This window comes from Choristoneura fumiferana, chromosome 25 (assembly GCF_025370935.1).
Source record: "Choristoneura fumiferana chromosome 25, NRCan_CFum_1, whole genome shotgun sequence".
NCBI classification, from domain to species: Eukaryota; Metazoa; Arthropoda; class Insecta; order Lepidoptera; family Tortricidae; genus Choristoneura; species Choristoneura fumiferana.
In genome coordinates, this window is record NC_133496.1 from 4,964,191 (window position 1) to 4,980,131 (window position 15,941).

The 15,941-nt window shown below is 41.5% G+C and overlaps 2 protein-coding genes across 2 annotated transcripts in view; one reads left to right on the top strand and one right to left on the bottom strand.

Moving 5' to 3' along the window:
* Window positions 1-2,182: 2,182 nt before the first annotated feature.
* SmD2 (small ribonucleoprotein particle protein SmD2) lies at window positions 2,183-3,923 on the top strand. The gene is made up of 3 exons (XM_074107123.1): window positions 2,183-2,293; window positions 2,378-2,630; window positions 3,329-3,923. Coding segments are annotated over exons 1-3 (360 nt in total). The 5' UTR covers window positions 2,183-2,291; the 3' UTR covers window positions 3,434-3,923.
* A 412-nt stretch (window positions 3,924-4,335) lies between these two features.
* The window catches only part of mino (glycerol-3-phosphate acyltransferase mino), a gene marked incomplete in the record, with an annotated part of 49,649 nt that continues 38,043 nt past the window's right edge, over window positions 4,336-15,941 (bottom strand). Inside the window, 7 exon segments of the mRNA XM_074107124.1 lie at window positions 4,336-7,281; window positions 7,987-8,132; window positions 9,173-9,315; window positions 10,039-10,241; window positions 11,682-11,829; window positions 12,911-13,095; window positions 13,518-13,716. Coding sequence (XP_073963225.1) covers window positions 7,091-7,281; window positions 7,987-8,132; window positions 9,173-9,315; window positions 10,039-10,241; window positions 11,682-11,829; window positions 12,911-13,095; window positions 13,518-13,716 — 1,215 coding nt within the window.

The following is a 15,941-nucleotide window of genomic DNA, read 5'->3' on the forward strand; positions in this document are numbered from 1 at the left end:
AACCCTAAAAAGGGTTGCCTAATCGAGCAGTTTACGTAGAAAATAAATATTAGTTTAAATTCTAAAACTGTTTCTTTCTATTTTTCTATTACCTGTCTTCTGTACCTACTGTTTACGTGTTATGGTGTTCAATAAAGAGTCATTGTATTACATATTATAATACAGAAATAACTAGTTTGTTAATTAGTTGCTGGTCACGCTCACGTGACCCCATTTTCAAGGTGATTTTGAATTTCCCGCGACTCAAAAAAAGTAGCGTCAGTCAAGTCGCCGCGTCGTGCAGCAGCGACAAGATGGCTTCTTGCAGGAATGGTCTTGGTCTTGGAAGCCGATTTCTTAATCTTACCTGTTTAGTAGCAGTGGGAACAAATTAAAGAAATTGGAGCGAATGAAAAAAAAAACCCTGTTTTTGCCGAAAATGTCACGTTACCAGATTTATCGCTGTAAACGAGCGACTAGACTGGCCAGCGAAAGCTGTACGTACGCATTTTTTGCGAAACTTTAATCTGGTATCATTTTTGAGATTTTCAAAATTGTCATATTGTCATTCTAACCCGGCTTAGATAATTAAGATACTTCTGCTGTAAGAAATAAATAAATTATTTTTTCTTTAATTCAACCTCCTACCATCCTCAAAATGGAAAATGTTATATGATTATGTCAGAATTAAAATGTGGCTAAAATGGTCCGAAAATTGATGCGTCTGAGTGTACGTAAATGGGTACTGACAAAGGTCGTAAAATTTACCGAGGGACTACTGCATCATCAACTTTCACACATTACTATATTAATAATAATTAATTTATTTCAAGAACAACATAGGTCCAAATTAAATACATACAATTCCAAGTCAATAAGGAAAATGATATTCAGGGGCTATTTCACCATCCATTGATTAGCGTTAACTGACGGTTAAATGTGATGCCGTCTCCGTCTATTCGAACAAAAGAAATAGAGACGGCATCACACCTAACCGGGGTTAACAGTTTTAGTTCCAATGAGCCAGGTTATGCGCTGGATCGCCGTTAACTTTTCTGTACCTGTGGTTCAAATTGAACTTGACTTGAACAACCACTTGACAAACGCCAGTTAGTTCAAAGTTAGGTTGCTGCAGCTTGAAGTCTCTCGAGTATATTGAAATCTGGAAATTTTAAATAATATCTAGTATCAACATCGTTTAATCAGTGTACAGCAAGTGTTGTCAGCCTCATTTTTTTAATTTGCCGGTTTGTCTGGGACAGCTTTCGTAGGCCAGAGTCTAGCAAAGCTGCATGTGGCCCTACTGATGTGCCAAAGGAAACTTTCCAAAATTGCGGAATTTTTCATATAAGAAACTTCTCACAATTTTGTACAAGGATTGAAACTCCGTTTCTTAAATTCAAATTTCCTATATTTCTTGTGAAAATTTTCAGAAATTTCCGAAATCTTTTCCAACTTTATGGAAACTTTCTGCAACTTGCACATCTTTATGTGGACCCACCTTCTGTCTGTGTATGTATGAATACAGTTTTGCAATCAGTGCATTGCGTGATACGTAGTATCTCTTAGTAGTCTGTGGTCGGCTCTGCAGGGTTACTACGAAACTCGAAATTCGAAGTTCGTGTCGTGTGGTCCCTCTCGCTCTCATATTGAATAGTACAAGTGTCAGAGGGACCGCACGACACGAACTTCGAGTTTCGTAGTTAGCCCTGTTAAAGTTGCAGTGTTGCCAAATTAGCAACTTTGACGCTAGAAATGACGGCTTTTGCTTAAGTCTTAGCGACCAAAAAAAAGTTTTGACGACAAAAATGGTTCAGCGACTTATCTGGCGACTTTTGCAATACAAATTTAAACAGTTTTAGGACCAATTATGGAGAATACTACGAGATGTGCCAAACTCCAAACTTTTATTTAGCTCTATTCGTTTATGCTCTAGGTTTAGCTATTTAAAAAAATATTCAAATCAATTTCAGTGAATTCGGAAATCTTCTAAATTTTAGTTTTTTTTTCGTATCCCAACCATTCAGACCACCAGTGGCCTCTTTGGTCTTTCCCAGGCAAAGTCCTGAGTCCGCTCGCTCCTGGTGGAATTAATTTTAGCGACTTTCTAGCGACTTGATTTTGAGTTTAGCAACTCGAGTTTTTAGGAGTTGGCAGCACTGTGATGTTGCGCTTGTGCATTTTTTTTTCATTTATTTCATTTCATACACTCTGTGGTTTAACCATTTCCGCGGTTGCTTGATGTCTATTGCTGTTTATTAATTTTCAATTTATTTGTACAATCAAGTTAATTTTGAACAAATAATATCAAAATGTAAGTATTTGAACCACTATCAAGGTGAATATTATCTCCACTTGAAAAATACGACCGCAACAACATGTGATTTCTTGATTTTAGGGCAACCACAGCCAAGCCACGCTCGGAGATGACTCTCGAGGAATTATCTAAAATTGAAGAGGAAGAATTCAGTACTGGGCCCCTTTCCGTGCTTACACAGTCTGTAAAGAACAACACTCAAGTATTGATCAACTGTCGGAACAACAAAAAGCTGCTGGGACGTGTGAAGGCTTTCGACCGGCACTGTAACATGGTGCTTGAAAACGTAAAAGAAATGTGGACTGAAGTACCACGGACTGGCAAAGGGAAGAAGGTAATAAATAGTCTTGATAATCCCAATTGACGTGTTCTAAAATAAATATTAGTGGTTTGAGGTTAGGTGTATTTGTGAGAAGTTGCTATTCTTTGGTGGGATTGAAAAGAAAAGCTAGGAAGGTTACTTCTTGAAATCACACAAATGAAAACAATTCCAGTGACACTGATCATTGTTTAAGTAGAATATAAAAGTCCATCACAAATAATCATTGGAGTATACACATTAAGTTATATATTAAGAAGAGTTCTATCAGACCACATTTTAAATTTCATTGAATTTTTACGGAATAATCGAAAAAAACTAACAAAAACTCAACATTGCCAACTCAGCAGGTATAAACACCCTTAATTCTTTGAAATTTGATGACAGATTTAAGAAAATATAGCCTGATACTAAATTCCTTGCATAGATATGAAAAACAACCTTTAGAACACTACAAACACCTAATAAATTTATCAAATCCTAAGGCCGTATTGTCTAATGTTTCTGACACTCGTGATCTCAATCAAGTTACAGTTTTTCTATACAAAAACTGTCATTTAATTGTAATCGCGAGTGTCGGAAAGGTCACGTAATCTGGTGCTTCCTACACCACCAACATACAATTACAACATATTTAAGAATGTGACGTGGAGATACTGGTTAAGTTAAAAAAAATTACAAAAACTTGAAATATATATCTTTATTTGTTCCAGGGTAAAGCTGTGAACAAGGACAAGTTCATTTCCAAAATGTTCCTCCGTGGAGACTCTGTCATCCTAGTTGTAAGAAATCCCCTCGCCACTGCTGCAGGAAAGTAAACCTAGTGACAGCAATATCTTCCACTGTCTAAGGAACTTATGGTCTTTCACATTCCATTCTACTAATTTTTTGTGAGTTGGATATTGTGTAACCAAAGAATTGATACAAAACTACTTAGACCAGCTTGAATCTGAACAAATTTCCATTGTGCCAATTAAACCTCATGTATTTGTGTAAAAGTTGGCATGCAAAGGGCGAATGCCAAATGTGGCATTTCAATACAAATACATTGTCCAGTGTGTAATGGGACTTACCTTGTAAATCTTGCTGGGGGTAGTTGTATATTTATAAGCCATAGTTTTGAAGAGCCTGTCTGTCTAGGCAAATCTGAATTTACCCAGCACTTCAAATATTAAATAAATATTGTTTGAATAACGATATCACGATCCACAACGTTTTATCTAAATCAATTTCCGTAAGGTCCTTTGGTAGTGGACGCATTAGATTATAATTTTATATGTATGGTCAATATAAGGTATAAAATATAAACTGTTATTTTATTTAGTACCTCAATAGTCAATTAACCCTTTGTATGCGGAAACTAAAAAAAGTGGTGCATTCCAGTCTCATCTGTTTCAATAAGCACCAATTCTGCTGATTTAAATAAATAAAAAAAAAACAGCCTTAAATTATACACAGATCCGCATCTTAAGTAATATCCATCTACAGATACTTGACTTGAAATTTTTATTATGAGAATAATTAGGACAGTATATCTAGCATCAAACTCCTATACAAAGGCAAATACATATTTTTTTACATTATTTTTATATAGTTTATAAGTATTAACAACATATTGTGATTAAGTTTGCTTTTACACAATGACAACAGTCATGTTCCCTTATGCTTATGACTGCTGGGCTGGAGTACTCATCTGGGATCCAATAAGTCAACAACACAGTTATGTAAAAGATTCATTTATTTCATCTTTTGTTCCTTAGCTCCCTCGTTTTTTTACACAGAAAACAAAGTACCAGCTACTGTTAACCACTAACTTCCATTATTTACTTAGAGTATTTTAATAGTCTTAATACAAAAGGTATTCAAACATTCTCAGACTCAGGTTTCAATAGCCAGCCATGATATATAATCATTACAAGACAAATGCTACAAAAATCAGATACTCTAACATACCAATCTTGAGATCACATCGTTGTATTAGAGCTACAAACACGCGGAGGCGACACTTAGAATTTATCCGTTTCATTTTGCAAGGGTTTCTACATTTGAATAACAAATTATTCCGTCTCTTCGGTGCTTGTGGCTATATGAAATTATTTATATTGGATGTGTATTAAAGATGTTTCAGGGGTATTGAGTGGTTCATACTGGGACAGACTTACACCAGACTTATCCCTAGCGGTTTCAAAATGCATACAACATCACTGTGACACTCATGGTCTACTAGCCAACAATAATAACATCACAGATAAATATTACACATATTTTTGGCTCCAATCTTTGAGCAATCTCAGTCAAAACATACATAACATACTTTCAAACAACAATGTGGTGAAATTTAACTAAATGTAACCACCATTATATACCTAGTGCCATCCACGAAGACGCGTGATTTTGTCAAAACTAGACATTAGTGACATTGTGATAAGAACCACGGCACGCGTCATCGTGAATGACTCGAAGACGCGTGATTTTGTCAAACTAGACATTAATGACATTGTAATAAGAACCACGGCACGCGTCATCGTGAATGACTCGAAGACGCGTGATTTTGTCAAACTAGACATTAATGACATTGTAATAAGAACCACGGCACGCGTCATCGTGAATGACTCTACCTATAACTAAAATATTCCATAAGGCCACATCTACTGGACATGCGATATTCAATGCCGTTACAGTGACTGTTCCTTCAACAAACATTAAATCATTCATTGTAATGGCTTTGAAATTAAATTTCAAATCTTTCAAGTTCTAAATCTACAGCCAAAATTTACACATATACAAAATAAAATTCATTCTCGCGTATACGTTGTACTGTAAAATCAAAATAAATTTAAGTTTATTAACCAGGGATATAAAATAAGTATTATAGAGTTAAGTTGTCCCAAAACTGTTTTTAAATTCTAAAACGGATGAACCAAACTGTTTCATGTAGCCTAACAATAATATGAGGGTATATTTTAATTGAAAAGAGATAAATATATGTTTCTCCACTGTAGATAACATATATAATTCCAATTAAACATAAACTGCTCAAACCTAATGAAATAAAATGGACATACCCAAATTGTCGCTCTTTATTTTGTCACACCTCTCATATTTCCAGTCAGAATATAAACAAAAGTAGTACAAATAAATAAAATATAAAAAAAAGCTTTAAAGCCTTGAAGCTTTGTCGGCTCGACAGATCAAAATAAGGCTCAGTACATCAGAAAATGAAAAATACTACTATATGCAAAAAATACATTAGTATGCAAAACACTTCAGTTTGCTTATTTTTCATCTTCTCGCGTTCTGTAAAACGACCTATTTGAACAGCTAGCACAAGTACTGCGACTCGTTTGTCACTGAGCAAGAAGCTAAGAACAACAGATCAAGTTGCATTGTCCTTCACAATTCGAATAGAGTGGCATCACTGGTATCAAAGCCACGCTGAGCTCTTACGGCCAACACAAAGCCTGTGCCCAGCAGTGGGACGTATATAGGGTTTTTATTATCACAAGTCACTAGACTGTCTTACACTTTCGCAATTTCACGAAACAGAACGGGAGTTCGCATAAAAAGTAAGCCTAGTCAGCTACGTTATTTACCAGAATATTGTCAGTACTTTTCATGGTACATTTTGTCTCAATCAGTGAATGATGAACACTTAAGGGGCTGTTTCACCATCCATTGATTAGTGTTAACTGAAGGTTAAATGTGATGCCGTCTCCGTCTATTCGAACAAAACAAATAGAGACGGACTCACATTTAACCGTCAGTTAACACTAATCAATGGATGGTAAAACAACCCCTAAATGTGCAACGAATGATTTTCACTTTTTGCTGATTACAGTACGGCTAGCACATCCTGCGACTCATTTGTTGAGCTGTAATATTATCTTGTCTTATCCTACATTTTCCACCCAAGAGCATAAGCACGGGACGGGACATTACGTTCAAATGACATGCTGTAATCCACAGCGAATAGCCAATGAGTTAGGTATCATTTTCAGAGTGTCCATAGGCTATTGAGATAGTTCAGGATCACGGCGTGCACGGCCTTAACTGGCTATACAGCTCGATACAGTTCTTTTTGCGTTGTACTCTCTTGATATCTGATGTTCTTAGGTTTCATATAAGAATAATCGAACTGTCATTGTCTTTATCCCTATAAAGATAACGCGTCATGTAAGCGCTCAAGAAAAGGACAAGTCAACATTGTTTACCTAAATCTTTTGCTAACAAAACCAGAGGCCTTGTCTAATGCACTTGAATTACAATCGTTTTCAGCACTTCTTTCTACCAAACGGTATAGGATGAGGGTAGAAAAAAACGTTGAATGCAATCGCTATTGCATACAGGTTAGACAATACTAGCTCTCTTAAGGTGGCTGCACTAGCTTTCCTGGTTACTATCAGCCTACCAACCTTAATCTTGTATCAGCGAACTCCCGTTCCCAACACTCGAAACTTAATATTGCACAGCCCCCTTTAGTCGAGCAGCGGCGTGTCCACATTGAACTTGTAGATGGTCGCGCAGACGGCGTCGCGGTGCGCGGCGTTCTCATAGGGCGGCAGCAGCCGGATGCGGCGCACGCGCTGCTCCGTGTAAAGTTCAACGACGCCCCACTGCTTCAGGAGCCGCCAGCAGTTCTGGATGGCGTCTGTTGATATTGCTTCTCCTGGAATAATGGACGTCATTTATTAGCATTGCGTCATTATCAACTAGTTGGAAATCCCATCAATATTATAAGTAAATGCGAAAGTTTGTATATGACAATGTGTGTGTATGTGTGAGTATGTTTGTTACTACTTCACGCTAACAGCTCATTTCCACTTGTCGCACGTGGGCCCGGATTTTAATCGGATGTTCCAGTGACAGAACATTTTATTATGAAGCTATTGACACTTGCCTGACACGATTTTCTATAGAAATAACTGATATCAGACACGAAACGGATCCGACACACGACAAGTGGGAACGGGCTCCAAGACGTCTGGACGTATTTGGATGAAATTTGGTACGTAAATGGCTGGACATTTGGAATAACACATAGGTTATTTTTTATCCCGATATTCCCACGGGGTCGGGATAAAATGACGAAATTTTAAACTCTACATGAACTTTGGCGCGGGTACACAACGTTAATGAAGCTCAATTTTTTTTAAAACATCAGTTTTCCACAAAGTGGACGATAACGCCTTGTGAGCGCTGGAGGCCTAGAGGTGGGTAAGGGGCCCAGAAAAAATCCAGACGAGACTAATATGTTATTATGGTTTTTAAGGTGACAAAAAAAATGCTTTTCAAAGTGGGTGTTAGACGAAATAAGTTTGGGAACCTCTGGTATACATAGATGTCGATGCATGGTATGCTAGAAGGTACTGACCGTAGGGCATCCTGTTCTGCGAGTAATCCTCTGTGAGCCGCTCGAGCGTGTCCCTTACGAGGTCCTTCTGCGGCGCGGCGCGCACGCAGCGGCACGCGGCCGCGTAGCCCTCCAGCAGCGGACGGATGCTGCGCACGAGACGCGCGCTACGGACAAACAACACATTACTACTTGTAGGCTTGTCTTACTACTTATAACTAGTTTTTTTTTCTTTCCAGTAATCATATTTCGCTATACTTTTTTTTAGCATTAGAAAAAGGGTAAACAATCTTGACGAGTCTTTACTTATGATAAGTACCAAACGCATGTAAATGATCGTATGTCTTTGCTAATTGTTACATATCGTCACTACTTTGAAAAAATCTCGTATCTCAAAGTAGATAATTTTTCTGAGTGGACCTTATGAACATTAAGTCAAGGTTCAATTTTGTTGACATATTGATATTTGCTATGACATTTTTCAAAAGTGTTTTTCAATAAAAAGACACTTGAAGATCGCTTACCTTCTTTCTAATGCTAAAAAAACGAAGTTATAGCAACGGCTAAAGTTGTCAGGAGTCGTACCTATAACGCTACAAATCCATAGTCGTAGGTACAGTTGCCAATTGATATTTGGAAGCGGCTATGGTGATCAAAAATATCGAAATATAAACTCTAATACCTGAATAATAGAGTGCATGTGCCGATATTTTTGACCACCTTAACCGCTGCGAAATATCTGATGGCGACTGAACAAGCTACAACGTGCAATAGCAACTTTTTAAAATTTTAAGAACTGAAAATGACTTTTGCACCTTTGGTGAACATACAATTTTATTTCAATAATTTGGTTAAGACTTACAAATTAAAATTACAGTGAACTGTTGTAATTGTAGTGGGTTAAGGTAGCTTATTATTTGTTGCTCCGGAATGCACAACGCGTTAATTCGTGCCCATAATTACATGAATACATGAATTATCAAGGCGTGCAGAGTACCTAAATAAATATTGAACTCTGTAGATATGTAAATATTTAATCATTAACACACGACAAGCATTAAGTTCATAATAAACTTTTTTTGCTGCGCCTTAAGAAAATGCTCTACGCATATCTTCCCGCCTGGAGAGGCCACAGTGAAAAGTTATATGGGACCCACTGGGATTTCAACCATGACTCCCCTTTGTTCATATAAACCTGGCGACTTACCGTTCAGCGAGCGCCTCGGGCCTGGTGGACAGGCGGTACTTGATATTCCTGGCGGGGTCGGGCCTGTCCTCCTCATCGTCGTCGTCATCAAACGTACGCGCGAACCGCTGCGACCAGCGCTGCTCGTCCAAGCCGACATCAGTCTGACAAATAACAACTAGGTTAAAAAAATTGTAACAAACTTTTTTTTTTGCAATGTTCGTATTTTTTTGTATGTCAGTGTGTTTGTGATTTGGGATTTTTAAATTTGTAAACCATTTTTCGACCATTGTATCACAATTTCACAATACAAATGTATGTAGTTATCGACTTTCTCGTACAAAAAAGTGATAATCATTTGGCACATTATTTGTATGGGGATCACTATTAATTAATTTTACAACTTTGTTCCATTCGGGGTTGAGACCTTAGGTCCGTGGGGGCCCAGCGCAAAAAATATTTTTAAAGAATTGTCTTATCGACTTTTTGATACCACACAAGAGCTGGCAGTTTCCTCGCACAACATTTCAGCATAGCTTTACAGCGAGGAAATGCTGCCAGCATCTTTGGGTCCATGCCGCGGGGGGTTCCATTTACCATTTTTTTGTAGGTTATAGTTTAGTTATTAGTTACTTTTATTTTACTTTTAGTTATAATTTTAAATCAGTTTAGTATATCATGTATAATGAAGTTTGTATTTTAAATACATTTATTAATTTTTAAATTAAATTAAATTTTTAATATTTGTTGTAGCAGCAATAGAAATAAACAACCGTAATAGATAGACAAGAGAAAGTACAGTTGTCTATCTATTACGGTTCTCGAGATAAATCCTTGTGAGTCTAAAATATACGCTTCAAAAAATGTGAACATGTTTATTTGATTACCTGCAGTTGTTGCATCAGTTCGTGCGCGACGAGGGAGTCCACGGCCCGCAACAAGGTCTCCTCGACGCGGTGGCACGGCGCGCACAGGATGAACTCCTGGTTGAGCACCGCGCTCAGCTGTAACGACGCCTCCAGGAGCTCCGAGTGCCGGACCACCTCCTGGTCGGCGCCCGGCTGCCGGATTATGCTCTCGAGCGCCGTCGCTGCAATACAATACACATGTTAACACTTCAAATTTACAAAATTTTTAAAAAGCTCATTTAATTTAAACCTGGTTATGTAGTCCAAAATATTCTACAAAAAAAAAACCATACAAGTCTTGAATCGTGTGCATTATGATGCACACTGAATTTAAGGGTTAAAATCTTGACCGCTACAATCATCGTGGCTATAAACTGGAGGTATATGGGAGAGGCCTGTATCAGTGAACGTCCTGTAGGATGCTGATATGATGATGGTTTGATTTCAGCAGGTGGTTGGGTTCGTTTGAATGAATGTCATTGTCATTGTGTAGTGCTTCACTGTAGGCATGCATTATGAATAGGATGAATATGCTGAAGCAAACTTGTAGTAGAAGAGGGCCTGGCCGCACGCACTGTTTGTGAGTTATTCCATTAGCCGGCCCGGCACCGGCACCGACGCCGGGGCTTCGTTTTTCCACTGCGCCGGTGTCGATGCCGGTTTACGGCCGGTGAGTGGTACAGTACTGACACGGACTTCAGCACGATTCATATACAACATGCAATTTTGTCGGGCCGGCACCGACTGGACCCTTGCTACCCCGGTGACGGTGACGGCGCCGGTGGGACTCAACGCGGGGCCGGCGCCAGCGTCGGTAAGTGAAAAAGCGAGCTATACATTTTCATACATTCTTGCTTCTCCGGCACCAGCACGGCGCAGGCTAATGGAAAAACGCCCTTTGTATATGTCGGCGGCCGATCGTAAAATCCGCCAGATCACGAAATTTCCTAGGCATATGTGAACGCCGCCATTTTTTCTGATATGCCTAAACGTTGGCGCAGCATATCACGATGTGCCTGAGAAATAATACGGCAGTCGATCGATCTTTAAACCGAAAATAGTGATTGAATTCAAAATAGAAGTGCAAAAGATAGCTTTTAAACATCAGCTCCGTTCTATATTATGTGAATCAAATGGATTCTGTGCACAATATGAAAAAACCATGGACGTCTGCCCGTATTTAGAGGTTAGTATTTTTTTGATAAATAAAGTATCACTAGTTGTTATTTATTTATATAGAAAAATTTAGGTACGACGAGCGAAGCGAGGAGTGGTAGTATTAATTGTGATCACGACGCACGAGCCGAGCGAAGCGAAGCGCGTGCCTCGGCAGCGGCCGGCGAAGTGCCAGAACCGATATGGCGGCGTTTCATGATATGCCTAGGAATTTCATGATCTGCCTAAACTGGCCAAATCACGAAATGGCGGCGCTTCATGTTATGCCTAGGAATTTCATGATCTGCCTAAACGTCACTAGGCAAATCGCTAACGGTGAGTTTTGAACGATATGGCGGATGTCCCTTAGCCAATTCATGAAATGGCGGCATTTCCGATATGCCTAGGAATTTCGTGATCTGGCGGATTTTACGATCGGCCGCGACATACATAGAGGCGGCACTCACCGACGATGGCGGGCGCGGCGTAGTGCGCCACGACGCTGTTGGCGTAGTACGCCAGCTCGAGCGCCGCCGCGATGGAGCGCTGCGGCCGCACGCGCTGCTTGTCGCCCGAGCCCTCGCGCCGCACCAGCCCGCGACGCAGCATGTCCAGCTGGAACGATAACAATAAACATATAGGTTATTATTTCATCAGTCAGGCAGTTCGGAACAATAGATAGATGCCTGTATTTAGGAGTTCGTTTGTTAATATCCAAAAAATCTGATGAGTCCGCCAGTTACATAACTAAAAAAAATGTGACACCATACCCCCCCCCCCCCCCCCCGCCCGCCCCGCCCCACTCACCGCGTGCCTCACGAGCGCGGCGGGCTCCCCGGCGTACCCCAGGTCGCGCCCGTCGGCGGCGAGCGCGGCGCCGCGCGCCCCCACCGCCCCGCCCCGCCCCGCCCGTGCCCCACTCACCGCGTGCCTCACGAGCGCGGCGGGCTCCCCGGCGTACCCCAGGTCGCGCCCGTCGGCGGCGAGCGCGGCGCGCGCGCCCCCCCCGCCCCGCCCCGCCCCGTGCCCCACTCACCGCGTGCCTCACGAGCGCGGCGGGCTCCCCGGCGTACCCCAGGTCGCGCCCGTCGGCGGCGAGCGCGGCGCCGCGCGCCCCCCGCCCCGCCCCGCCCCGCGCCCCACTCACCGCGTGCCTCACGAGCGCGGCGGGCTCCCCGGCGTACCCCAGGTCGCGCCCGTCGGCGGCGAGCGCGGCGCCGCGCGCCCCCCCCGCCCCCCCGCCCCGCGCCCCACTCACCGCGTGCCTCACGAGCGCGGCGGGCTCCCCGGCGTACCCCAGGTCGCGCCCGTCGGCGGCGAGCGCGGCGCCGCGCGCCCCCCCGCCCCGCCCCGCCCCGTGCCCCACTCACCGCGTGCCTCACGAGCGCGGCGGGCTCCCCGGCGTACCCCAGGTCGCGCCCGTCGGCGGCGAGCGCGGCGCCGCCCCCCCCCGCCCCGCCCCGCCCCGCGCCCCACTCACCGCGTGCCTCACGAGCGCGGCGGCTCCCCGGCGTACCCCAGGTCGCGCCGTCGGCGGCGAGCGCGGCGCCGCGCGCCCCCCCCGCCCCGCCCCGCCCCGTGCCCCACTCACCGCGTGCCTCACGAGCGCGGCGGGCTCCCCGGCGTACCCCAGGTCGCGCCCGTCGGCGGCGAGCGCGCGCCGCGCGCCCCCCCCGCCCCCCCGCCCCCCACTCACCGCGTGCCTCACGAGCGCGGCGGGCTCCCCGGCGTACCCCAGGTCGCGCCCGTCGGCGGCGAGCGCGGCGCCGCGCGCCCCCACCGCCAGCGCCAGCTCGCGTAGGCTACAGCCGCGCCGCCGCTCCGTCAGTAACACATAAGACACCACGTTTGTGCACATTAAAGCTGTGGCTTGGGCTGCGTCTGAAGTTAACAATGGACAATGTTTTAGCGTCACACGTTCACACACATACTCACAAACTTTCGCATTTATAATATTAAGCGAAAAAATAAGGATTCTGTAATTAAATCACGAGCGTAGCGAGAACTCTAGGATATAATCTTGAGCGCAGCGAGGGATTCAAACACACGAGTCGCAAAAAAAAAACTTTGGCTTCGTGTGACAGACACAACTTTTCACCTCAGCAGCGAGAACATATTATTTAAAGTAAATAACAACATAATGAGAAAAAAATACATGTATTTGCAAATAAGCTTCTAGCTACTTCTGTATACACGAAGCTAGACTAGTCGGTTTGTATCATAGTCTGAAACACATGCCTCGTAAATTGGGGACATTTTCTGAGGCTAAGCTTTCAAAAGCCAGTAATTCCAATAGTACTAACCATAGACAAGATGTCTGCCGATGGCTTCCACCATCATCTTGTGGTCGACGCTGACGTCGGCGCCGTACATACTGCTGTGGCTGTGGTTGTATAACAACTGGCGGTCCAAGTTGACGGCCAAGTTGTTGTTGGGCGGCGTGAGCGTCCGCGCTATGGGTGCTGTCAGGTAGTTGTACTTCTTGAATGACGTTGCTAGCTCCTGTAAACGGTTTAACTTAGCGTATAGTTACAAAGTATATGGTTCTTACTGTTGTTGTTTAAGAGCCTTTTTTTAATATTTTTTTTAACTATCTATTTTAGCTAGCACTCTTTACGGTACTATTCAATGGAAAAAATCAATTGTGTAAACAAATGTGGTGACTGACATTGACACTTGACTGACGACTGGCTGACTGAGTGACTGACGTTGGCTCTAGTGATGTGAAAGCTCTTTAAGATACTTCAATCAGCAGTAAATAATTATTTTGAATTTACTCATATTTCATTATTTAATGTAATCCCTAAGTTTAATTTTTAAAAATGGCGAATCACGTATTCTCTTACTCCTGTTCAAGAGTCATTCACAATGTTTCTATGTCCCTTTTAACTTAAAATGTTTAATAGCATTTTCAAGAAGTTTTAGAATTATATCTTCAAATATATACCTAACGTTTCTTCCATACAAACTTACACTTCATGTTCAAAACTTACACTCCCTTTATACCCTTTAAGGGTAGAATTTTTAAAATGGTGAACATGTATATCCACTTATATTTTTTGACGTATATTTTCCCCAAGCTTTATGATGGAGTATTTTAGAATTGAAAGGGACAGTTAAAATATGGATTAATTAAGATTTTTTTGCTGCTTAAGTAGCGTAGTGGAAAAAGCCAACCTGAGATATGTGTGCATAGGTGAAATTTGTATCTTGACTCCTGTCCAACGGTGGTGTAGGGTTATAGTACGCAGTACGGATTGCTGAGGACCTAGGTTCGATTCCCAGCGCTGGTCTCTTTTTCTGGTTTTTTCTGTGCATCCATGTCTCAATTTGTATTTTCGATATAATTTAGAAGAGGCATTTTTAAATTTACATAAGACAGGGAAATGAGAGTGACACAGGGAAGTGATTCAAAATGATTTTTGGTCCAACAATGGACTCCACAGTAAATATGATACTAGTAAATAGAAATGTACATAATTTCTACTAAAATACTATTTTATCGTCCAACTAGTGTTTACCCAGCGCTTCGCACACGTAAATCATTAGGTCAGCAGCAGCTGAAATACCGGGATTTTTAAAAATGGCCGTGGGAATTCCCGAAAATTAAATCGTTGTTTTCATTGACATTACATTAAAAACAATCATGGTCAAATTTCATGACTCTAAGCCAGCGGTTATTAGTTCGAAAGTTATCCTATCTCGTGGGAATATCGAAATAAAAAGTAGGCTATGTTTTATTCCAGATGTCAACTATTCTACAATAACAATTTTCATGACTAAGCTGAGCGGTTGTTATTTCAAGATTTTATCCTATCCCATGAGAATATCGGGATAAAAGTATCCTATGTTGTAATCCAGGTTATCTAACTTTTCGCCAAATTTCATCCAAATCCGTCCAGCCGTTTCAGCGTGAAGAAGTAACAAAACATATTCACTCACTCACAAACTTTCACATTATAATATTAGTAGGATATAGTAGGAAGTAGGATAGTAGGATAGGATTAAAAACCTTTATAACCTTCATTAAATAGTGTAACTTAACACAAATAATTAAATATCTACGAATAAATTAATTTGCAGAGCCAGCCATAATTATCGGTAGGTAAGGTTGGTTCAGTCAAATAATTAATTTTGTTGGTACAGCACTAAATTTCCAGAGACTAGACGACCATAGACCAACTTCGGTGAGGAAAATTATCATGTCATTTGACAAATATAACGGATTTTCGTCTTCAATTAATTCTATAAAATAAACATATTTACACGATTATTTTAATGATAAAATGGTTTGTAAAAACAGTGTGTGAGCTCATTGAGATGTGAATATGATCGGGATTGGCGTTCAAATGCAAGTAACTACGAGTAATCGTGAAAATTGCTTTGTTTACACAATTGATTTTTTCCATTGAATAGTACTTTAGTTAGCTAGTTTTTTGTTAAGGTCTTCACTGAAAATCAGCGACAGGGCTTGCCGTGGCATTATGCTGAGTGAGGACCTATTTAGCGTCATGTATGTCTTGTCTTTTTTCCTATAGTTATGTTAATTGTGATGTTTTTTTATGACGTTAAATAAATGTATTTTCTTTCTATCTTTCTTCTTTTTTAAAATCACCGACCAGCGGACGACCTCTATCTCATTTTTAAAGATAAGTGCAGTTAGATTAGTTAGACTAAAGATGTAGCATGGTGTAGGTATAGATGTATATAAATGTAGGTTCAGTATC

Bases quoted from the DNA above. Each gene is read 5' to 3' on its own strand.
- SmD2 (XM_074107123.1), top strand. The intron at 2,631-3,328 runs GTAATAAATAGT...TATTTGTTCCAG, and splicing joins GGACTGGCAAAGGGAAGAAG to GGTAAAGCTGTGAACAAGGA.